General features: G+C 46.4%; 1 protein-coding gene across 2 annotated transcripts; it reads left to right on the top strand.

Annotated features, from left to right (window-relative positions):
• Window positions 1–536: 536 nt before the first annotated feature.
• Anp32b (acidic nuclear phosphoprotein 32 family member B) lies at window positions 537–22,109 on the top strand. Of its 2 annotated transcripts, none has more exons than XM_085677187.2 (7): window positions 537–872; window positions 8,898–9,047; window positions 13,061–13,183; window positions 17,635–17,863; window positions 18,782–18,903; window positions 21,113–21,182; window positions 21,674–22,109. In XM_085677187.2, the coding sequence occupies exons 1-7, from the start codon at window positions 819–821 to the stop codon at window positions 21,739–21,741; spliced, it is 816 nt and encodes a 271-aa protein (XP_085533313.1). In that variant the 5' UTR covers window positions 537–818; the 3' UTR covers window positions 21,742–22,109. The 2 variants fall into 2 exon arrangements, with proteins under 2 accessions (XP_085533313.1, XP_085533312.1); XM_085677186.2 differs by having other exon boundaries at window positions 548–872; window positions 18,779–18,903.
• The last annotated feature ends 1,971 nt before the right edge of the window (window positions 22,110–24,080 follow it).

Raw genomic sequence — 24,080 nt, 5'->3', positions numbered from 1 at the left:
CATGCCGTAGTGCAACCGCCTCGCTGGAGCCACGCGGCACAACCCGACCAGGCAGTGATCACACCCTCATGAGGGTCCTCGAAGGCACTTCCAACATCTCTGGACCTAAAGGCTGTGGGGGTCAGGCTGTTGGCCCAAGCCAAGCCTGGGGGGATGGGGTGAACCCCAAAGCCACAGCCTCTGAGGGCGGCATCAGAAGGCTAGGGAGAGCGGGTCGGCGGGCGGAACTGGGTCCGAGACACCCCCGAAGGCGCGAGGCAAAGGCTGTCGCACGGACGTGCAGGCGAGAGTGGGAGCAGGCGACAGTGGGAGGGGGTCCCCGGCCCCGGAAGGTCTTACATCAGCCAGCCCACGTGCGACCCGAGGGCCAGGAGGCGCGCGCGGCCCGGGAGGCGGTGCCGCAGTCCGGGCTGAGCTTAGGGCGGCCCCGCCCCGCCCTCCGTGCGCCTCCCTAGTCCGTGCTGCAGCCCGGGATCCTGAGCCGAGCGGCGCCGCGCAGGGCCGAGTGGAGCCGAGCAGCCGCCGCGTCGCGTCGCCGGTTTAAGCGCAGTGCGGGGCCTTGGCCGGGGGCGGCGGTAGTGAGGCCAGCGCCGCGCTCCAGCCCCCTTTTCCCTCCATGGTTTCTCTCCGCTCCCGCGAGTAACTTGGCTCCGGGGGCTCCGCTCGCCCGCACGCCCGCACGCCGCACGCCGCTCGGGACCACGCCGCCTCCGCCAGCCGCCTCCTTCCGACGGCCCTCGCCGCGCAGGCCGGGTCGCCTCTCCCCCCTCCGCCCCCGCCGCGGAAAGTTAAGTTTGAAGAGGGGGGACGAGGGAAACATGGACATGAAGAAGAGGATCCACCTGGAGCTGAGGAACCGGACCCCGGCAGCAGTAAGCAGAACCCCCTCGGGCGCCCGCGCCCCCGATGACTTGCAAGTAATGGTGGCCACCTGCGGGCCACCGGGCTCCGGCCACGGCGCGGGGAAGGCGCTGCTCGCAGCTCGGACGGGGACAGGGGAAGGCGGGCGGAAGGCGCGGAGGGGGGAGCGAGCGCGCGGGCATTAACTCTTTGGCGCCCGCGGGCCCCCGTGGCCACGGGGAGGACGACGGGTGGAAAAGCAAACTTTAAGCCGCTCGCCCGCTCGGTCCTCTCCCGGAGGGAGCGCGTGCGCGTGTGGCCGGCGGCGAGGGCGGGCGCGGGGGTTGTGTAACGCTGGGAGCCATGTTTGCAGCCTCCCGGGATGCGCGGCCGGGCGGAGGCCGGGCCTGCCGAGGAGCCGCGCCGTCAGGCCCGCCGCGGGGCCGGCCCGGCTTCCATGCTCCCCGCGGCCGACGGGGAGGCGTCGCGGGCCGCGCCGAGGAGGGGGGTTCGGGTCCCTGAGGGGCGCGGAGCCCCTCGGGCGCGGCCTGGCGCGGAACGGGGGAGGGGCGGGCCTGGCGGCGGAGGTGGCGCAACCGCCGCCCCTCCCGAGGCCAAGTTTGAAAAAAGGATGCGCTTCCCGCCATTTTTCAAGCCTAAAAATACAACTTTCCCCCTCCTTTGCCCGGCTCGCCTTCGCCCTCGGCCTTGCCCACGCGGGCCTCCCGGGTTCGGCCGGGCACCGTCACCGCGGTGGCTTCGCCCTCCCCCGCGTCGCCGCCCGGGGCCTTGCCCGAGAGGGAGGCCGGCCCCTCGGTGTGGGCGGCCGGCGGCTCCGCGCGCCAGCCGGGGCGCGCCACAGCGCCATGTTGGCGGGCGCCGTCTTCCTCCGCCGGGTGAGCCGGCCGCCCTCGCGCTGCCTGTCGGTCCCCGGGCTGCCCCCGCCCCGCGGGCTCGTCTCCGCGCGCGCTGGAAGCGCGGCACTCGGCCACCGCCGCCGCCTCGTCCCCTCGCGGGCGCCCTCCCCCTTCTTAAAAGGGCAACGGTGGCCGACGCGGGGCTGGGGTGGCCGGGGCCCCGCACGTGCTCCGCGCGGCCTCTGCGACCGACCGTGCGCAGGCCGCGGGCCCGACGCCGCCCTCGTGCGCCGCGGCGCCGGTGGCCACGACCCCGGGCCGGGGCTGGCGCACGCAGGTGTTGTGGCTAACAAGTTGGGAACTTGTGGCCATGGCCTGCCTAGGTGCGCCTGATGTGCCCGAGGCTTTGTGTTCCTGCCACACAGGCCTTGAGGTCGGCCCCGCCGAGGTGCGGGGCGGTCCCTGAGGACTGATTGGGTGGTGTCCCTGTTCCCGGGGCCTTGAGGATCTCACCGGCACGTGTCCCTTCCAGCTCTCAGTCAGACATTTTGTGCCCACCACGTGCTGGGAGATTGAGTTGTTAAACCATCTTCTTCCTTCAACTTGCAGAGATGAGTTAATACTTTGAGTCCAGGCGAGCCACAAAAATCAACAGAGTGGGAAATAACTAAATTTTGGTAAAAGACCCATTTTCAACTGAAACCGTCTTGCCATTAAACTGTAAAAGTGTGTCTGTGACTACACGTTTAAAGCGCCCAAAAGCAACAAGTGGTTGGTTGGTGCCACACTGGACATCCTTGGTCTCCAGGATCATTGAGTTATTGCATATTTACCTACAGTAGGGCAGGGCCTGAGAAACGGTGTAAACGAAACATGGGCCTTCTGGGCCTCAGAGTCGTGGGCCACGCTAACTTAGGTTAGAGGGGCCTTATGAAAGCGCCAAGATTGTGGAGGTGTGAAGGGGAATCTCCCTAGGGAAAGCCGGACCATTGGCCAATTCTTACTTGGAAGAACTTTGACCTCAAGCTGAAGGGTTTGAAGGGGAAGATGCTGTAGATATTTTTGTGATTTTTATTTTATTTTTTTCCTAAAGTCAGGCTCTCTTCTAAGTTTTCATCCCCCTGCCTCAGCCTCCTGAGAGCTGGTCCTATCGCATCCAGTAATGCTGTAGTTTGGGGGCTCTGAAAAGGCTTTTTCCGGGTGTCATAAGGGTTAAAAGTGAGAAGTTCAGAGATGGCGCCTTTTATATGAGCTCATCTCTCTTGAGTGTGATGGCACACATCTCTTGATCCCAGCACTCAGGAGACAGAAGCAGGGAGATCTCAGTAAATATGAGGTCAACCTTGTCTCAAAAAACAAAACCAGGTAATGTCCTAGAACCTGTGCTAGGGAGTAAGGTTGGCCCTTGCGACCCTACAAACTTGTCATGTGGGGTGCAAAAAAGATCCCAGGTTCCTCCCTGCTCAATGTGTGGTTTTTTTTTTAAAATTATTTCCATATGCATTAGTGTTTTGCCAGTGTAAGGGTGTTGGGTCCCCGGAACTGTATTTATAGACAGTTGTGAGCTGCCATGTGGGTGCTTTGAATTGAACCCTGGCCCCCTGGGAGAGTAGTCAGTATTCCTAACCTCTGAGCCTTGTCTCCAGCCCGAGTGTACTTTTAAAGTCAAATGAGGTCTAAGTGAAGGGGGTGAGTGGAGGCTTGATATTTAAATAGATATTGGTGTTTAAAACTAAGTAAGGTGTGTGTGTTTGCTTGTGTTCTTGTGTGGTTGTTTGTTTGAATCTTGGACATCTCCGAAATGGTATTTCCCATCTTGGTAGTGGGCTCTTTTTCCTTCAAAGTATATAAGGCCCAAGATAACATATTCAGGACCATATACTACACCTCTATTAGTTATAAATATGGGTGTGCCTCTTTCTTCAAAGGAGATTTTTAAGTACTTCATTCGATTTTTTTTTCAAAGTCCAAGACAGCTCTTGTAGAAGAATGTATTTTCACAGTGGGGGGGAGGCATAAAATGACATCGCCCTCCCCCCAAAAAATATTCAAAAGATTTTATGGGCAAGCATAGGATGAGGGTGCTGGGGATTGGACCAAGGACATTTGCTCTCTCAGCTCCCAGCCTCATCTCCTACGAACTTAGTTTGTGTAAAATACCATGAACTCGATGGGGGACTCATGGTGCCAAGAGATCTCACGCAGTATGAGGCCATTGGTTCATTCCCCAGCATTGCCATCCCCCCAAATAGGAAAGAAAGAGTTTTTACTGAGAGTAAATTGCACAGTGCTAGAACATATCTGCCACAGGAGCTGGTGGGATTTTCAATAAGGTGAGAAAGCGCTGGCACACAGTAGCAGACACACCTCGGTCATGCAGCTGCTGTGCTCCAAAGTTGGAAGGCGGCCTACTCTGGTATGAGGTTCTCAGCTTCCGTTCCTGCACACAGGCTGCTGTGTGTGCCCCTTCTCACCCCACAGCCAGGGACAGCTAACCCTCTCTACCCGGAGTTGGAAAACCAAATAGCCTCATACTGGAGGTTTTTAAAAAAGGAATTTCTCTTCCCTCCTTCCCCTAATCTTGGTGTGTTGTGTGCTTACACTACTCGTCAGTCTGTCTTACTACCTAGCTCACTGGGGAAGCAGACTGCTTAGGCACATCTTCCTTTTTTATTGTCCTCTTTGTGGCCCCCACCCCCAAGTTTTGGCATCTGTTGTTTAGTGTGATATAATTCTGAGCTCTATGGGATATTCTAATTGGTTGCATAGCAACTAATTGGGGTTGTTTTCCTTTGTACAGTAATACATCTTTAACGAAAATTAGATGCAAATAAGCCAAAAACAGTTGATAAAAATACGCAATACACACTTAACCTTTCCGTGCATTTTGTTTGGTGTGTGGCCTACAAAATTGCTTCATTTTGTTCCTAACTTGGACCGTATTATAAACATGTACTGTCTGGTGCTTAGAGAAGAGCCCCAGTGTATGTCTAATTGCTTTTCAGAATTGTTCTCTTTAATCCACACTTAGGACACAGGCATTTCCTCTTCTAGGGTGGGGTATCTTTCTCAACTTTCCTGCCATCTGAACACACTGAAGGACTGACAGTTGCTATGAATATGAGCCTAGTTAGCTTTGAATTTTTAAAACGTACGTGTGTGTGAAATCAGAAAAACAGCTTGTGGGAGGTGGGTCTCAGGTTGTTAGCAGTGAGCATTTTTACTGCTGACCCATCACTCTGACTGTCCTAGAACTTGCTATGTAGACCAGCCTGTCCTTAAACTCAGTTTCAAAACCTGCTTCTGCTGGGTTCTGGGACTAAAGGTGTATGCCACCATGTCCAGCTTCACCTCCTTTCTCCTCCCAAATTCTGGGGTGAAAGGTCTGCATTACTGCTGTGTATTTTTGGGTAGCTGGGCATCCGACCGAGGGTCTTGTGCATGCTAAGCAAACACTACCAACAGAACTTTAGTCTCATCCTTGTCCTTTGTTTGCTGTTTATTTTGTTTTTCTGGGATAGGGTTTCTCTAGGTAGCCCTGGCTGTCCTCCAGGCTCTGCCTCCCAAGTGCTGGGATTAAAGGTGTCTTCTGCCATGCCTGCCCAGCCTTGTCATTTTATTGTGTGTTGGGGATTGAATTCAAGGCTCCCAGCATGCTGAATTAACCATACTACCCAGCTCTACCCCTTTGCCCTCTATGAATACATTGCAATCATTTTTGTTTTCATTTTTGAAATTAAAAAAAATTATGTGTGTTTCACTATTAAGTTTCTGTGGGGGCTCAGAGAACAACTTGGGGAATCTATTGTCCCCTGTTTGAGTTTAAGGGGTATTTGGTATAGGGCAGTCTTTTCCTAAAACAAGCATATTTAGTTCACTGCAGAGAGAAACCGGTATGGCAATAACAAACCACTGTACCTTCATTACACAGGTCTGTCACCCAGCTCTAGGCAGAAGGATTGTCATGAATATGAGGACAGTGGTGTGGAGAGTCAGAATATGGGCCTAGCATGGACATTTCCAGTGACACTCTTCCTCCAACAGTGCCCTACCCCGTAATACTTCTCAAGTAGTGCCACTCCCTGGGGGGCATTCAAATACATCAACCTACAGGGGGCATTTATTCAAACCACCATAACTCAAAATTCTGTTTAATTTCTGGGCCTTTTTCCTCTTCTAGGACAAGTATGTAGTTGGGGAAGATTGCCCGACCCTGACCATAGGTGAAATTGGTCATTTCTAGAGTAGTTGAAGGAATGGAACTGAGAAAGGGTTGGAAAGGAAAAAAGGAAACTTAAAAAGTGCTGGATATTTGACATTGCTCGTAAGTAGAAAACCCAGTGAAAGAGAGCTAAAGAAAAGCTGGTGGCGCCACTCCGGGCAGAGGCAGGGGAACCTCTAGGTTCCGGGCCAGCCTGGGGCTATACAGTGAGATTCTGCCCTAAAAATAAAATAAGAATTAAATAGCTGGCTTTAAACTCTAGCTTGAGGATGACCTTGAACTCGTGATCCTGCTGCCTTTTTGCACAAAGTGTTGGGATTGCAGGCCTGAAGCACTGTACCATTTGGTTTTAGGGTTTTTTGTTTTTAGTTCTTTTTGTTTTTTGTTTGTTTTTGTTCTTTGAGACAGGGTTTCTCTGTGGCTTTGGAGCTGGTCCTGGAACTAGCTCTTGTAGACCAGGCTGGTCTCAAACTCACAGAGATCCACCTGCCTCTGCCTCCCCGAGTGTTGGGATTAAAGGTGTGCGTCACTACCACCAGACAGTTTTTAGTTCTTAAACATTTAACTTTATTCACGTTTGAGAAAGAACCAAGTTCAGTGGAGAATGACCAATATTAGTGAATTTGGCCTCAAAAATTAAAACTTTTCCGTCTCTAAGCAGAAGGCTGCCCTGCTGGGCTCTCCAGTCACTGTGTGCAGGTTGGTGGCCACCTTTCCATATTTAGGGGTTTGTTTGTATTGTTTGTTTGAGACTGAGTCTTACTATGTAAGCCTGGCTGTCCTAGAATTCACAGTAAAGGCTGGGATTAATGGTGTGTGCCACCATGTCTGGCTGTTTATGAAATTAATAAAGTATTTATTTGTGTATATCTGCATCCCTGCCACATGTATTAAGGTCCCTGCAGAGGCCAGAAGAGGATGTCAGATCCTCTGGACCTGGAATTGGATGCAGTTGTGAGCCACCTGCTCAGTTTGGGCACTGGAAACCAGTGGAGGAGCGACAAGTGCTTTTTAACTGCTGAGCTATCTCCCCAGGCGCATAATTTTTGTTTTGAGTCTATGGCTCATGAACAGAGGCTTCCTTCTAACTCTAAGCTTAGGACAAGGTTGAGCTCAGACTTGCCTGTTCCACACCTGCCTATGCGCTGAGATTAGAGGCATGTACCGTCATCGTGCCTTACGGCCTCTTTTTCTGAGATGGTCTTGAATCTGTGGTCCTACTGCCTCCACCCCTGAGAAGCAGGCATGACTGTCTTGGGCCACCACTCGGGCTCTGTTGTGAACTTTACGCAGACCTGAAGGCAAGTAGTTCTTGTAGACTTTCTCTGAGCACAGCCCTAAGACTTGGCCTTAGGTGGCAGATCCTGATGTGCTTCTGGAGCTCTATTCTCAGCATTTCTGGAAAAGTCGGGGCTCTCTTCTCTTAGCCTAGTACTCCATGCTCAAAGTCCCCTTGGGTAAGTGTTTCTTGAGCTTCTTGTCTTCCCTTTTGGAAGTTAGTCCGGTCCTGTGCTCATCTGGTGGGGAGGGGATCTGTTTCGCCTTTAACAGGTCAGTGTCTTCCCAGCCCCTTCCGTTTTTTGGGTTTTTTTTTTCCCCTAAATTAAAAAAAAAAAAAATCTGTGTGTATGATGTGGAAGCCCAGGCTGGCCTTGAACTCAAGAGACTCACCTGCCTCCATCTCCTGACTGCTGGAGTTAAAGGTGTATGCCACCTGCCTTCTGCTGCTCTTTTTTATGTGAGTAACAAGGATTGAACTCGGGTCTTCAGGCGTGGATAGCAATGCTTCCCCAAGCACCAACCTTGTTAGTCATAGTGACAGAATGGCTTGTTGTAGTCCTGCCTCTGCCTCAGTGATGGAGTTGCTGTGATATTTTGGCTCCCAGCCCCAGTAGTAGTTTCTCATGACCCCTCCCAGTGGTTAAAGTAGAATCTTGGCAACTGGAGAACTATCCAAGAGGCGATTTTTATCCCTACCTGGGAGGCAGTGTAACATACTCTTTCATCCCTCTTATTTTGGACATATTAATGTCTTTTTGGTTTTTCAAGACTGAGTTTCTCTGTGGCTTTGGAGCCTGTCGTAGAACTAGCTCTTGTAGACCAGGCTGGTCTCGAACTCACAGAGATCCACCTGCCTCTGCCTCCTGAGTGCTGGGATTAAGGTCATGCGCCACCACTGCCTGGCCATTAATGTCATTTTTAATATGACATTTTAATTGCATTGTTACACAGAAAATGAATCAAAATCTTATTTGGGCATGCACTCAGGAGGTAGAGGCAGTTGGGTCTCTGAGTTCTGCTCAGACTGGACTGCATAGTGAAACTCTGGCTAAAACAAAAGATCTGAAACTGGAAAGTGCAGGTGTAAAAATCCTTAGCCAAGATTTATTTGTGACTTTTCTTTGAAAATGGCAAAGAAAGGCTAAGCATGGTGAAGTACACCTTTAATCCCATCACTCAGAAGGCAGAGAAAGGCAGGTGGAACTCTTTCAGGACTATAGAGAGAGACCCTGTCTCGAAAAATAAGACAAAATAAGAAAAAAACTGGCAGGGAACCTCTTCAAAAGCTGGGTGGTGGTAAGGTCAGTTACTGTGCTTCAGAGCAGCGGGCTCCTTGATCAAGTGCTTAGTGCCGTGGTGATCTTGATGGTGAAGTAGAGTGTTCTTCTCCCTGTGGTTGTGCCCCTCCTGGGCTTTAAGAGAGTCTGAGAGGGTTTCTTCACTCCATACTCAAACGTGAACATAACCCCTTCAAGACCCAGCCGTGGAAAGACTAGGACATAGTGTCACTTGTGTTTTGAGAATTGGGTGTCTGTCTGGGATATGGAGTGTTCACCATTTGTGGGGGGCGTTGGTTTTGGTTTTAATTGGCTTGAATTAACAGTGGTCTTTGGGTCTTACTATGCTACTACTATAGGACTGATCTTGTCTTCTGTTACTCTTTTTAAAGCTTATTCCCTTTTTGTTTGTGTCCACAGGTTCGAGAACTTGTCTTGGACAATTGCAAAGCGAACGATGGAAAAATCGAGGGGTTAACGGATGAATTTGTGAACCTAGAGTTCCTCAGTTTAATAAGTGTAGGCTTGTTCTCAGTTTCAGATCTCCCCAAGCTACCGAAATTGAAAAAGGTAAGTTTTCTGTCTGTCTGTTTGTTTGTTTGTTTGTTTGTTGAGATAGGGTTTCTTTGTGTAACAGCTCTGACTGTCCTGGAACTTTACATGTAAGCCAGGCTGGCCTCTGACACACAAGAGATTCCTCTGCCTCCTGAGTACTGGGATTAAAGGTGTGTGTCACAACCGCTGTGCTCTTTAATTTTTAAAGGAACCATTGCAAAGGAGAAATGTACAGGTTAGGGCTGTGTGGCAGAAGCACGGGCTTTAGTGAACTGTGGCACCGTGAGGTTGTAGGTTATCTTCCTAAGGTGGTTGGTTTCATCACCTGTTTTTATTACACTTGACATGCAGAGTTGCAGCAGTGCTTTGGAAATAATCCCTGCTAGATTATGAATTACTTTATAAATAATTGGTTAGTTGTTGGAAGTTTTATTTCCATTAGCTAGGTTTGCTCTTAGGCTCTGGCTCAGGAGTCCCAGGAGCCTCTCTCTTTCCATGCTTTAACATAACTGCTGATGAAAAGGAAAGTGAAGACTTGCCTTACTACGTGGGGTGTGCATGTGTTTATGTATTGCCTCAGAGGCATCAGATCTGGAGGAGGAGTACAGACAATTGTAAGCTGCTCCTGTGGGAGCTGGGAACCGAACCCAACTTCTACAAGGATAGCAAATGCTCTTAACTGCTGAATCATTTATCTAGCCCTGTCACGTAATTTTTAATAATAGAGAGTTTAAAATGTGTTGTGGTTTACTAGAAAAGTCCTATGTATGTAACAAAGCCTGCTACAGGCCAGACCATCATGTGGTATCTGCCTGTAATTCTGCTCTTAGGAGGTAAAAACATGTAAAGGACTGTGGGTCCCAGACCAGCTACTGTCTCCTGTGTCTGGGCACTCTCTCTGGTCTTGGCCATTGTTAGTAGGTTTGCTTCCCCTGTAGTCACCCTCTCTTGCCTTCTAGTACTTTCCAGAGAGGACAGAATGCTTAGGAAAAGTTTTGTCTTGTCAAAGAGGTGGAAGAAGCATTGCTCCTGTGTACTGTTTATTGGTAGATGTGGCCACAGAACGCTTGTGCTAGGGTCAAATAAGAATCTTTTGCACTATTGAAGAAAAAGGGATGTGCTTCACAAATGCTCCAGGCACACGTGATAAACAGATACACTGCAAGTAACGCTCATACACAAAACCTAAAAGCCATTTAAGAATTTACATGTGTGGTTGTGAGTGACATTGGAAAGATGGGTCATCTGGAGACCCTTATTAAGATTTTAGCATCTGTTCTGTATAAATTTGACCTGTAAGTTTGTGTTTTGTTCTTACCATCCTGATAAATCAAGAAGAGCTCATTAGGGCTCATGTAGTGAAGGTTTTTGTTGGGACTGCTAGCTCCCAAATAACCACACAAAGCTTGTTTTTTGCTAACTAAATAATCCATTTTTATTAATCTGTGTGCTGCCCCAAGGCTCACTTACCTCACATAGGTACTTCCCATCATGCTTACTCTGTGTCTTATGGCTTATCCTCTTGATTCTCAGACTCAGCCCTTCTTCCTAGCATCCTTTTAGTCTGGCTCTCCTGCCTAGTCAGTCAGGTTCTTTATTAAACCAATCACAGTGACATATATTCACACGGTGTAAAGGATTTTCTACAGGCTCAGGTTGAGGGCACAGTCATGGTGAAGAAGTGTGGTGGGTGGGGTACAGTGCAGTTGATGTGGTGTGTGCAGTTGGGAGAAGAGACCTGGATTCTTCGTTTGACTCAGTTTGAGCTTCAGGCCATGAGATTGGGTGCATATGTTCATCGTGGTCATCCCTCTGTTAGCCTTCTGGAAAACCTCAATAGAGAGCAGTGTGTCCCTCACTAATTCCAAATCTGTTGAGTCAGCAATGAGATTAAGCACCACGGTGGTTTTACTCAATCTTTCTCATATGTTTGGTTCTTTGAGACAGGGTCTCATTGTTCAGCTAGGATGAACTCTAGAACAGTCCTCCTTCCCCAGCCTCCCAAATGCTGAGATTGATTGCAAGTTGCACCATACTGGACTTTTTCTGAAAACTTTAAACAGGGATCACTCAACAGACTGAGAAGGTGATCTTATTTAAAAGGCAGGCAGGTTGAATGTTAAGAAACAAGTACTAAAAAAAAGATATATAAATGGTTTTAAATGTTATGCTAGTAAATGCTTTAGATTGCCTTGTTTGTTCTTGAAGGAAGATGTGATATTCTAGCCATATGGGCTAAACACAGAAAGGAAGTTTCTGGTATTAATGGTTTCCAGAAACTATGAGAGCCAATGCTTGAATCTTTATTGATTGTAGACTAGCAGGGGTTTACTTGAGTGGGGCGCCTACTGCAGCATTCATATGTCAGTCAAAGAACAGCTCAAAACTCAGGTCCTCGGGCTTGTCACATGTGCCTTTATTACAGAGCCATCTCTCTCCTACCCTCCTAGACTAGAATTCTAAATTGTGGGTCATTGCTCTGTGTCAAGTAGAGTATTTCATGATGTGTCAAAGCCTTTATTTCATGAAGTTGATTTTTTTTTTAATTGGTTTTCCTTTTTTGTTGTTTTCTTTGGTAGTTCTGTCTTGTGTACAGGGATTGAACTCAGGGGTCTCAGGAATCCTAGACAAGCACTCTACACACTGACTATATATTCCCAGATCTTTTGTCCAATTTAAAACTTGGAAACAAGATCTCTCTAAGCTTCATAGGGTGACATGTTGTTTCAGCCTCCTGGGTAGGTGGATTCCAAGCCTCTGTCACCACCATGCCCAGCCACATGAAGTTTCCACACTTAGCATACCAGGCATTGTATGTTGTGGCACAGTGAGTAGACCAGGAGTTCTTGAACTCCACTCAAGTATGTGGAGTCCGTGTGCAAACTTTGATCATGGACCAGTCACAGTTTTGCAGTTCATTTCCCTACCTGTAAACAAAAGAATGAGTTTTTTTGTAAGAGCAAGTGAGGTGATGTGCTCTGTAAAGTGACCAGCACCCCAAACACTACATGATGATTGGCTACCTTTATCTTATCACCAGTATGAAAAATTGGAGCCATCTTTGTGGCCTGGGGTATCTGTCCTTCCTGTCTGCCTGTCTTTATTTATGTGTATGGGGGTGGGGGATGCTCTTGGAGGCCAGAAGAAGATACTGGATCCCCTGGAGCTGGAGTTACAAGTGATTGGATTCCAACATGGGTGCTAGGAACTGAACTCCATCTTCTGGAAGGACACCACCTGCTCCGAACTGCAGTGTTGTCTGCAAAAGACTTTCCCTTACCTAATCTCTACGTCTTGTACTCTGAGACATTGGCAATTTTTAGTGTGACACTTCAGTGAGAACGCTGTTGCCTGTACCTGTAGCTGAGAAACTAAAAGTAACTTGCTGTGGAGGCTAGAGCCAGGCTTACAAAGAAGCCTCTGGGGATCAGGTTTCACAAACCCCCCTTGCCATAACATACTCAGTGCTCGGTATGGATTGCATGGCCTTGTACGGGGTATCTGGTGCCCTCTTCTAGCCACCATAGGCACTGCATGCCCCTGGTGCCTATACAAAGCACACAAAGTCTTTTTTAAAAACTTCCCACCTTCTGGTGTGTCTGCTTCACTCATCCCATATGTTGGTAGTATCTATAAACTACTTGATTTGGATTTAATCAAATAAAATAATGTATATGATCTAACAAACAAGGCTTTGGGGGAAGCAGTTCTTTACGTGCTACATGTGTTGACTTCTGAGAACTACCAAGGGAGTCAGTTCTCCACCATGTGGGTCCCAGGGTTGGACATGATCTTTCAGCCTTTACCTGAGGAGTCACTTCACCAGCCCTTGTAGTTTGACTGCTATTGTTTATTTTGTTAGGGGAAAGGGGGGTCGCTTTGGTTCGTGGGTTGGCCTGGAACGCTGGTTCCTCCTGCCTTGCCATCTACTGAATTGTGGGGTTGCAGATGTGATCTTTGTTACAGGTATTTGCTTTTTACCTCAGTGCAGTAGTGAGTGATCTCTCTGTGCATGTGTTTCCTTTTAGCTTGAGCTCAGTGACAACAGAATCTTCGGCGGTCTGGACAGACTAGCGGAGGAGCTGCCGAGCCTCACACATCTGAACCTAAGTGGAAATAAGCTGAAAGATATCAGCACCTTGGAACCTTTGGTAGGTAATTGAGAATGTAGAGAATGGGTTGTTGTCATATTCATTTTCATATTTCTAGTGAGAGAAATGATTGGGAAATATAATAGGCTAAAAAATGCTAGTATTATACTCTTCATAGAGTGACTTTTAAAGGTCACAGTCTCTAAGGTGTATTCATGGGGCTTTGCTCCTCTGACTGAAACTGTAATGGAATCTTGCAGTAGAGACTTTTATATTTTTTATTTTTTTAATCCTTTTTAAAATACATATGTAGCCTTAAACATGTCTCCTAATTTTTCCCACTAGACTGGCCAAGCTATTCTGTATTGTAACAGAACTGTCTGTCTTAGGTGACATTTCAGCACAGTCAAGGGCAGCTTTAAGGATTGGTGATCTGTGTACCCCTATATTACTGTTGCAGAGTTTTGGGTAGAAACAGATCTTCAGTCTTACTGTAGGTTAGCTAAAGAGACCAAATTTTAAGTGCCCTTTGGGTTGTAAACCTGGTATATGGCCTTAAGCAAACTGAGCAGAGAAGACAGTGTTTCCTGCCTTTATTAAGAGCGCAGGACAATCGGGAAGAAAACACTGTATTTTTTGGACTGGAAAATTGTTGAAATGATTGCAGGCAGGGTTAATAACAGGAGAGAGGCGGCCCCTCAGCTCAGACTAGACTGTGAGAGAGTTAGACAGAGGTGTCATAAAAAATAAAGGGCTTTATCTGACTGGAAGAATGCTATGTTTGGGGCTGTGGGTTTGGCTCAGTTGGTGAAGTACTTGCTCAGAATGAATGAAGCTCTGGATTCATTACCTCACACTGGTGCCTGCCTTAACTCCCAGGAGATCAAAAGTTCAAGGTCATCCACCATTTGAGGCCAGCTTGAGCCTGAATTAAAGGAAACCCTGACAAGTACAAACAAACAAAAACCTACTCTCTAGATACCTTGGTGGAAGACAGGCTGTAGTTTCTTTCAGTGAAGATGCCCTACTAGAATTAAAGGTTTTTCCCCCCTCCCTTCTACAGTTGAAAATGTTGCAGCAGTTTTAATCATTTTACTAAGTCTCTTTATTTATATATTCATGTTTGAGCTTCTATTTGCTGTAGGTGTTTAGAGCTGATTTCTTACCCTTGTTCTGCAGATCTTTTCTGCTATCCATCACTAGATGCTCCCACTCCCTCAGTTTTGCTAGTTTCATTTTTTTTTCTGTGTAGAGCAGCCTGTTTCCTGAGTTATAAGCTTTGTTGTATCCAAGGACATTTAGTATTTGTTCATTGAAGGCTTGTAACCCAGGGAAGAGAAAATGGCTGTCCTGTTTAGAGAGAAAACTGGGTTTAGAAAGCTTAAGTAATTGTTTGGATTTAATGGCAGGATCAAATCCAAATTCACTTAATTTTTCATTGCCCTTGGGAACTGTTTTCTTTCTACATGTAAATTGATTCCATACCTAAATTTCAAGAAAATAAAATTCCCAAAGGAATGCTCATATTAACACTTACCCATGGTCTGTGCCAAGCCTGTGTTTATTGTTTGGTGGCAGATCTCTTTATTCTGAGCTGTGCCAAGCTGAGGACTAGCACCCCTTATAGAGAGGTGTGTTGTGTTTGTGTTAAACAGAGGACCAGAAAGTGTCTTTCCTTGTTGAATAACCAGCTGCTCCTGATTCTCTTGGAAATTGAATTCCCCTGGGAATCCTGTGTTGGTTTTACTAGCAGCGAAGCATAGCACAGACAGATATTGTGCAGGGATTGTTTCCTTAAGGGTTCTTGTTCTGGGCTGTAACAGATTATGGTCCCAAGACGGGAGAAGTAATCTTTGTTGCTATACTGTACTACTGTAGCGGATGTGTTATACTTGGGGCCCTGTGGATCCTGTGCTAGCTGTTGAGAAGTCTCTACAGAGCGAATAGAAGTAGTGTGGCCCTTGCTTTACAGTGAGGGAACCGACAATATGTGGCAGAGCTACCGTAGCTCCATATGCCCCAGGTTGACCTCCTGGTTCTCACCTGGAATAAAGGAAATCTGTAGGAAAGGTAAAGGGGGAGAGACTCTGGGTCCAGTGTTGACTTCTAAATGTTCTAGAGTGGGGAAACACCATCCTCATCCTCATCACCACACATTGTGAACACTGCGTTGAGCCCAGTTTTGACAGGCAATGCAATGATTGTGAATGCCTCTGCTTGCTACAGGGACATTAACGAGAGACAAAGAAGGCATCAGTTCCAACTTCCTGGGACACCTTTTTTAAGAGACCTGGGCCATCCAAATCATCCCCCAAAGCCCTTCTAAATTCTAAGAAGGCAAGCAAAATTATTGTTAATAAAATGTTTAATGTTTATTATGGCTAGCCTATTAGCTTAGATCAAGTTTCCGGCATGGTACACTTGTTAAGTTTTTAGCATTATTTACACATCATGTTGGGATCCTGTATAATCTGTATTTTGAGCCTACTGGGCTGTAGGTACAGTTTTACTGCTTTAAACAATCTACAGAGGACTGTAGTTATGTAGGATTTGTTATTGTCAACTTGCTTATATTTCATTTCCTACATTTCATACGTACTGTATGACATGTCCAAATTACTTGATAATGGGTGCTTTGTCAGACATCTAAGATTCATGCTATCCAGAAACAGGAAGGCATTGATGGCCCTGTACAGTAGTTTCACCAGTGGCCCAGTCCATTAAGTCGATAATTTTAGGCTATCCAGGGGTGGTGATGTATACTGTTGTCCCAGCTACCTGAGGGGCCAAAGCAAGAGGACTGAGACAAAGGCTACATGGTGAAACATACACTTTGGGAAAGGGTGGAGAAGGGAGCACATTACAGTAAACCTTTCTAGAAGCTTTTTAATTGATTTTTCTTTTATGTCTTATGTGATATAGAGTCGGCTGTTACTCTTGAGATTGAGGTGTGGGGGATTGGGAGTTCTAGGCCAACCTAGACAATATAGAAAGGCTCTGTCTCCAAAATGAAAGCCAGTAAATAGCCTGCGCTGGTTATTTGGGATGGTATTACAGCATTTTTTCCTTTTTGGCAAGAAATTATACCTGGGTTTCTGAGGTCAGGGCCTACCTGGTAAGAAACCTAATCTAAAAATTGTCTGCTTAAAAAATCACTCACCCCTAGAACTGGCAAGGCTGAACCTGACTTCTTGAGACATTTGGGAGTTGGCTTTCATAAGCACAGTATTTGATGGCCACTCTTTTTAAAAAATATTTATTTATTATATATATAATATTCTGTCTGCGTGTATTCCTGCAGGCCAGAAGAGGGCACCAGACCTCATTACATATGGTTGTGAGCCACCATGTGGTTGCTGGGAATTGAACTCAAGACATTTGGAAGAGCAGGCAATGCTCTTAACTGCTGAGCCATCTCTCCAGCCCCCCTTGATGACCAATCTTAAATCACTGTATATTGTTTGTTTGATGGTTGGGTATAACATCCGCCTGTAATCCTGCTGCTGGGTCTTCCCTGGTAATGTGTTCCAGAGACTCCTCTGAGAATAAATTCTGTGAGCCTTTTCCTGATGAGAGGATGGAGAGTCTTCTATAAGGGTCAGCAGCCCATTCCCTGAGAGTCAGATAATGCAAACATGAAGCTCGGTTGGAGCTCGGTTGGCAGTAGGTGTGTGATAGAAGAGCAGATGAATGCTGTGTGGCAGTAAGACTTTATTTTATAGTTGCGCATGGTGGTGCAGGCAGGTGATCTCTGAGTTTAGGGCCAGCCAGGTCCATATGGAGAGAGAGACTGCGTCTATAAAACAAAGCATTAGTGTACAAAAATAGCAAGGGAGTCAACTTTGAAAGCAGAGAATTAGAGAGGTGCCTTCAGTCCTGAAGCACATATGTTGTATCCATATTTCTTGGAGGTAGTGTGAGTGTGGCAGTAACTTTGAAGGCGAAATGTCACTGCTGGATTTGCTAGTGCTTACCTCATCCAGAACTTTTTGAGTAAGGGGTCTCAGGTAGCTGATGATGACCCTGACATAATAGCCTAGCCTCCAAAGTTACATGTGTCTGTCTGTGTATCACATATAGGAAAGTCACCTGCAGTCTAGTAGGCCGCAGGCTGTATGTGATGATGTTTTAAGTTTACATTTTAAAAAAAGTCTGGTAATATTAACCTCTTCCAAAGATCTTAAATAGACAAAAGGGGTGTGATTTTTCTGTTGGTGAAATCTAAGCTCTTGTGTGCCCTTCTGCCCATGCTGGCATACCTCATCCCAGGTTTCGCTCCATCCTCGAGTGCTGCTCATGGGTGGGTCCTGTGTGTTTTTCAGCTAGGTCACACCTATTGCTACCAGGAAAAGATACTGTTCTCTAGGGGAGCCAGGGATGAATGGGTAGCAGCTAATTAATAGGGAGCCTAGACTTTTACCTCTTGAAAATGGTTTGGTGACATGTTCTTTTGACTTAGGAATCTTGTTTTTTTGTTTGTTTGTTTTTGTTTTTTTGGTTCTTTGCTTTAGAAAAAATTGGATTGTCTGAAAAGCCTGGATCTCTTTGGCTGTGAGGTCACTAACCTGAACGATTACAGAGAGAGTGTCTTCAAGCTCCTGCCCCAGCTGTCCTATCTGGATGGCTATGACCGAGAGGACCAGGAAGCACCTGACTCGGATGTGGAGGTGGATGGCGTAGAGGAAGCCCCCGACTCAGATGCAGAGGTGGATGGTGTGGACAAAGAAGAAGAGGATGAAGGTGGGTAGACTGGGCGGGCATCTTGTGTCCTGACTTCTACCTTTCCACAGTCTTGACCATGCATTGCTCAGAATGTGTGCCTGTGTTCCTGTTTCCTTATTTATAAACTCTTGGTGCATTTAACCATAAAAGCCCATAGCTGGGGTAAAGAGCTCCAGTTCTGTCCAAGTAGGGGCTGAAAGTGAGTTTGTAGGGTGGGCACGCGGAACGGGAAGGACGGCAGGCAGGAGACCACAGTGAACTGGAGGCTGGTAGGGAGGAAACTGGGAACCTAGAATCCGCGACTATTGTATGACCTGGATTAAGCCTGCAGGGGTCCTGATTTGACAACTGCTCTCAGGTGCCATTCCTAGGGTGACTTGCTATTTTGTTTGGAGGGGTGTTGAGGCTGTCTCGGGTAGCTGGAGCTGGTCGTAAACTCCTGGTCTTCCTTCCACTATCCTGGGCACTTGATGATACCATCACAGCATTCTTTCAATAACCAAACAAAAACCTAGGAGCTTTCAGTCATGAAAGACGTAGAAAGCCTTCCTCCTATATGAAATTGAGGCAGATTTCATTCAGTAAGAGTAGGAAGAAGTTTGAAATTTTTTATTTTAGGGTTGAGGGCTAGTAGAAGCTGTAAGTAGCCCCTGGTGTTTGTGGAGCCTACCAGCTTTAACGTAGGGCAACTTTGGGCTCTCTGGCCTTTTCATTTAGGCCCTATGAGTCATCAAGGTTATTCAGTAATTTCTTCTTTTCTTTCTTTTGGTTTTTTGAGACCGTGTTTCTTTGTGTGGCCCTTGGCTGGCCTTGAACTCTCTCTGTAGACCAGACTGGCCTCGAACTCACAGAGATCTGCCTGCCTCTGTCTACCAAGTACTGGAGTTAAAGGTGTGCCCAGCCTTAATAATTGCTCCTTTGGACTATTTTCAGAAGGAGAAGATGAAGATGAAGAGGAAGATGAGGACGGTGAAGAGGAGGAGGATGATGAAGAAGAGGATGAAGATGAAGATGAGGATGTAGAAGGAGAAGATGATGAAGATGAAGTCAGTGGGGAGGTAAATGTAACTGTTTTCTTGCCTTCTGTGTAAAGACAGAGAAAGGTGGGGTCGAAAGAAAGGCAAAGGCTGACAGACAATGGCAGTGCTGCCTAGATACAGCACTTATGTCTGAGATGCCTTTCACATTACCAAAGAAAGGATGTAGCTTTGTGATTCAAAGTTAAATGTTCTTCTCCCTTGGAAGAGCATCAAATGGCTGAGTTTTCTAAAAGAATGTGTGCTTAGGACTGGAGAAATGAGGAATGGCACCAAGGTTAAGAGCCTTGGCTACTCTTCTGGAGTTCCCGAGTTCAATTGCCAGCAACTACAAAGGTGGCTCATAACCATCAATAATGGAATCTGGTGCCCTCTTCTGGCTTGCAGCCATACACGCAGGCAGAATACTACATAATAAATAAATAAATCTTTAAAAAAAAAAAAGACAAGAGTATATGCCTATAATCTCGGAACCTAGGCAGAAGCAGGAAGATCACAAGTTCAAGACAACCTGGGCTAAAATTCTATGCTTAGATGCATAGGGTCTGGTTTACACCCCTACCCCACATTCAGGGGGGAAAAATATCTATTCAAACCAATACTGCAATGTAAGATTGTAAAAACATTTATTGAAATTTCCATTTTAACTTACAAGGTAATTAGAGTAATTAGAGCTTACCTAATGAACTGCTTATTTCTTTTTTTATATAATTTATTATGTATACAATGTTCTGCCTGAAGAGGGCACCAGATCTCATTACAGATGGTTGTGAGCCATCATGTGGTTGCTGGGAATTGAACTCAGGACCTCTGGAAGAGCAGTCAGTGCTCTTAACCTCTGAACTATCTCTCCAGCCCTGAATTGCTTATTTCTGAACACTGATGTTTTTAAAATACTTTTATTTTACTTACTGAACTTAGGTCTTGCTTATTAGTATCTCAGGATAGACTAAACTGTTTGACCACCTGCCTGCCCCCATCCTATTTTAATGGTTGGGATAGCAGGTGTGTACAAAAGTACCTGGCTTAAAGGGCATTTTTTCTTTTCAAATCAAAACCTTAGGGGAGAGGGAAAACTGTGGTAGAGATGTAATATTAATCAAGGGGGAGGGAGAAGGAAGAAAAAAGAAACCAGAGCCTCGAGGGAGGGGAAACTGTGGTTAGGATGTAATGTTAATCGAAGGAAGGAAGCCAGAGCCTTGAAAGTGCTCTTTTCCTGACTCTTCCCCCCACCCCCAAGTGTGTGTGTGCGCACTTTTGTGAGCCCAAATGTATAATGTATATTGTATGAGTTGTTTGCATATATATCTATATATTACATACATGCCTGGTGCCCTTTGAAGTCAGACGAGAGCTACCTGGTGGGTGCTGGGAATCAAATGTTCAAGACTCTTAACTTCTGAGCCATCTCTCCAGACTTTTGCTTGTTAAAAAAAATTAGTATCTCTTTGCAGCCAAGTATGTAAAAAGTTTTTCCCCAGTGTGATGTTACAACTATCTGAAAGTATATTCCTCTTTGCATTTTTGTTTTTTTATGAGGGATTGGTGAGTGAGCGCTTATGTAGCCCAGACTGTTAGAGGAGGCTGCTTGTTTGTCCTGGCCACCCAGAACCGAAATAATCACACAGAAACCATATTATTTAAATCACTGCTTGGTCCATTAGCTCTAGCTTCTTATTGGCCTACTCCTACATCTTAATTTAACCCATTTCTATTAATCTGTGCATCACTACAAGGTTGTGGCCTACCAGCAAAGTTTCAGCACGTCTGTCTCCAGCAGTGGATACATTGCATCTCTCTGACTCTGCCTTCTTCCTCCCAGCATTCAGTTCCATTTTCCCCCTGCCTACCTAAGTTCTGCCCTATCAACAGGCCAAGGCAGTTTCTTTATTTGTTAATGGTAATCACAGTATACAGAGGGGATTCCCACAACACCAAGCTAGCCTTGAATTCCTGATCCTCCTGCCTCCATATCCAATTGCTAGAATCACAGTTGTAAGCCATCAAGCCTGATTTTGTTTTTGCTGTGGGTGTGTGGGTGTGCACGCGGGTGCACACCCATAACACAACCTGCATGGAGACATAGGACTTTTGAGAGTTGTTTTCTTCTTTAATTCTCCCATATTGTCTGTGTGAATTCTAGTGATTGACCTTAGGTTGCCAGGGTTTCTCCTCTGCCAGTTGAGCCTTAGCAGCATACAGTGGTGTTGAGCTATTCTCTTTTGTTTAGGAAGAAGAATTTGGACATGATGGTGAAGTTGATGAAGATGAAGAAGATGAGGATGAAGATGAGGATGAAGGTGGGTCTGATGCATATATTCTGTTTCTCCTCTCAGTCAAAAATTGGATGAGTTAGTGCTTGCATGTTCTTTCTCTGTTTCTCTCTTTCTCTCATTGTAAGAGGTTGCTAGTGCGTTCCCGCCCAGACTCCTGAAATAACCATACAGAAAACTATTAATTACATCACTGCTTGGCCAGTTACTTAAGTGTATTGCTAGCTAGCTCTTCTAGAATTAACCCATCTCCATTATTTTATATTTTACCATGAGTTTCGTGGCCTACCGTCAAGGTTTCAGCATGTCTTGTCTCTGGCAGAGGCTCCATGGCTTCTCTGAACTCTACCTCCTTTCTCCCAGCATTAAGTTTAGTTTTCCCCTGCTAGCTTTGTTCTACCCTCTCAGGCCAAGCCAGTTTCTTTATTAACCAACAATACAGAGGGGACTCCCACATCACCAGAGAGTCCCAGGTAGAATGCCTTTACATGGTCTCACAGCTAATTATTTTATTACAGAGGAAGAAGAAAGTGGGAAAGGTGAAAAGAGAAAGAGGGAAACAGACGATGAAGGAGAAGATGATTGAGACCCCAAACAATCTACAAGAACCAGAACTGTTGAGTATTGGTTGGACTGCTCATGGATTTGGTAGCTGTTTAAAAAGGTAGCTGTGATACGACCCCAGGACACCCCACCCAAAGAGCCAAAGAATAGTTCCCAAGACATTCCGCCTTCCTCCGTTTAGCCCCTTGGTAATCCACCACCAAGCCTGGGGACTTCTGCCCCAACAAAATTGTAAACGTTGTTAGGTTTTCGTGTAAGACTCTTGCTGTATCGTGACAGCTGTGGTTGGTGAGTTGACCGTCCTGGCTGCCAGTTACACTGCGATTGTAACAACATTTTTACTTTCTGTACAACAAGGAAAAGCTTTGTAAATAAAATCTTAACATTTTGGGTCTGTTTTCTCATGCTTTTCTTTCTTTTTTTAAGACAGTAGGACATTTTATGTGATGACTGCTCAAAAAAACGTATTTTCTAAGATGAAGTAAAATAAATGCATTACTCTTTGGTAAAGCCTACTTGTGCTCTCACGTTTCTAAATTGTCTCTGGAGAACAGGATTGGGGTCTGTGCTCTAGCTTTGAGGAAGTCCAGAATCTTTGACCATCTCTGTTGAATCCTCTATCATGACCACGGAAGTGAGTTACTTTAAAATGGTTTGGAATCTGGAGTAATGACAGAGCACTTGCCTGGTGTGCGTAAGGTCCTGGTTTAGAGCCCCAGAACCAGAAAAAAACAGTACTGCAACTGAATAGTCGGGAGCTCTGCAAACCAGTACGTGAGTTGAGGGGGAAAGCCTTTTAAGTCTAAAATTTAGCCTAAAAATGACTTGGCGCGTCGGCACAGGTGAAGAGGATCTAGGTAAATACTGGGCTTCAAGCCGTGCTAGAGTGTGTATGCTAGACTGGCTAACCTGAGCTGGGGAGCAAGTCCTGTGCTCAGCTCACTGTGAAGGTGCCCATATTCCCTGCTCTTACGGGGGCTAAGAGGTAGTGTGGGTGATGTGGGTTTGGGTAGATACTTACTGATTTGGAGGTGTCGTGAGTCTAGCTGTACCATTTAAATGATAATGAAAAATTAGAACCTGCGTTTATAATTTAAGAAAAGTCACAATGTCAATGGAGCTTCCAGATGAGATATTTTAAAATCCAAGTCTCATGATTTAAGATAAGATACTTTTATCTTTTGCAAAGGAAATTCTGATTTGGACCTGAATGACTTTCCTTAACCACAAGGCCTTATTCCCTGCATAGTAAACTTTCAGTATATTTTTCAGTAGTTTTTTTCAGCCTAGATGTTGTCTGGGGCAATAGAGCGTGCTCAGCAATTATTAGCATTTGGATTGGATGCCCTCTTCTGGCCTCCATGTGCACAATCTCCCCCCGACCTCCATACATTCAGACAGACATGGTTTATACATACCTTATCAAATACCAACAACAGTAACTTGGATTCTTTTAGACGTTCATAGAACGTGACAATGTCTGTTGAGGATACGCCGGGTCCCTTAGCTGGGCAAGAAGGAGGCCAGGACAAATAGAGGAGGACGTGTTGAGAAAACCTCAGGCAGATTTGACTAGGGAATTTGAGGGCTTGAGGGGGGAGGCTGGAGACATCACCAGCCAAGGCTCTCCTACAGTCACTGGTTGCTGGCTTTGGCCTCTGTAATGTGGCCATTCAGGTGCTTGGGTAATTCTTAAGCCAGGGGTTGGTTTTTGTCTTTTAAAACTGTGTTTGCCAGGAGCCTTTGACATGGTTCTCTTTTGGATAGGATTTAAGGCTCAGCCACCCTTGACTGAAGAATATTTGTTGTAGGAAGCAAGTTTTATAGGGACACTGTCATGGAGCTGACTGTATTTCTACACTTGCTGCCTACATGAAGGACTTCACTTGGTGGGTTTAATTCCAGCAGTTGGAGAAAGAAAAAGATGTGTTTGGTGGAAGCTGTGCTGGGGTCTGGCTGGCCCCGGTGGGGCAGTGGTGATCTAACCTTCCTAAGTAAAATGCCAGTGGAGGTGAAACAGCTGAGGCCTGTTGGAAGGGCCTGGCTGGGTGAAAGGCCTGCTACAAACCCTGTGTTCTTTCCTTGAGTTTACTCTGCTACAGGAATCCATCCACAGTAGTGATGATATTTAGGAACTACTGTCTTCCACACTTCCCCAAACCCATATAATGGTACAGTCTTCAGGCTTACACAAGCACCTTGCCCACAGCCCACATTCAGGCTTCTAAGCACAGTGAAACCTGATCTCTGGCTTCTCTGAGCTGCACTACCCTAGCATCCTAAGGAGGGCTGGATAGAACCACTGAACACTGCCCTTTTCTGTGACCTGCCTTCTCCAGCCCTGTTGAGTTATGCTGACAT

This window comes from Myodes glareolus, chromosome 16 (assembly GCF_982192425.1).
Source record: "Myodes glareolus chromosome 16, mMyoGla1.1, whole genome shotgun sequence".
Classification (NCBI taxonomy): domain Eukaryota; kingdom Metazoa; phylum Chordata; class Mammalia; order Rodentia; family Cricetidae; genus Myodes; species Myodes glareolus.
Note: the sequence above shows the minus strand (reverse complement) of the source record. Positions and strands in the feature narration are given on the sequence as shown.

What these genes read in the sequence shown, in the direction of transcription:
- Anp32b (XM_085677186.2), top strand. Translation starts at nt 819, where the DNA reads ATGGACATGAAGAAGAGGATCCACCTGGAGCTGAGGAACCGGACCCCG. An exon ending in GGAACCGGACCCCGGCAGCA is followed by an intron (nt 873 to 8,897) that starts GTAAGCAGAACC and finishes TTGTGTCCACAG; the next exon opens with GTTCGAGAACTTGTCTTGGA. An exon ending in CAAAGAAGAAGAGGATGAAG is followed by an intron (nt 17,864 to 18,778) that starts GTGGGTAGACTG and finishes GACTATTTTCAG; the next exon opens with AAGGAGAAGATGAAGATGAA.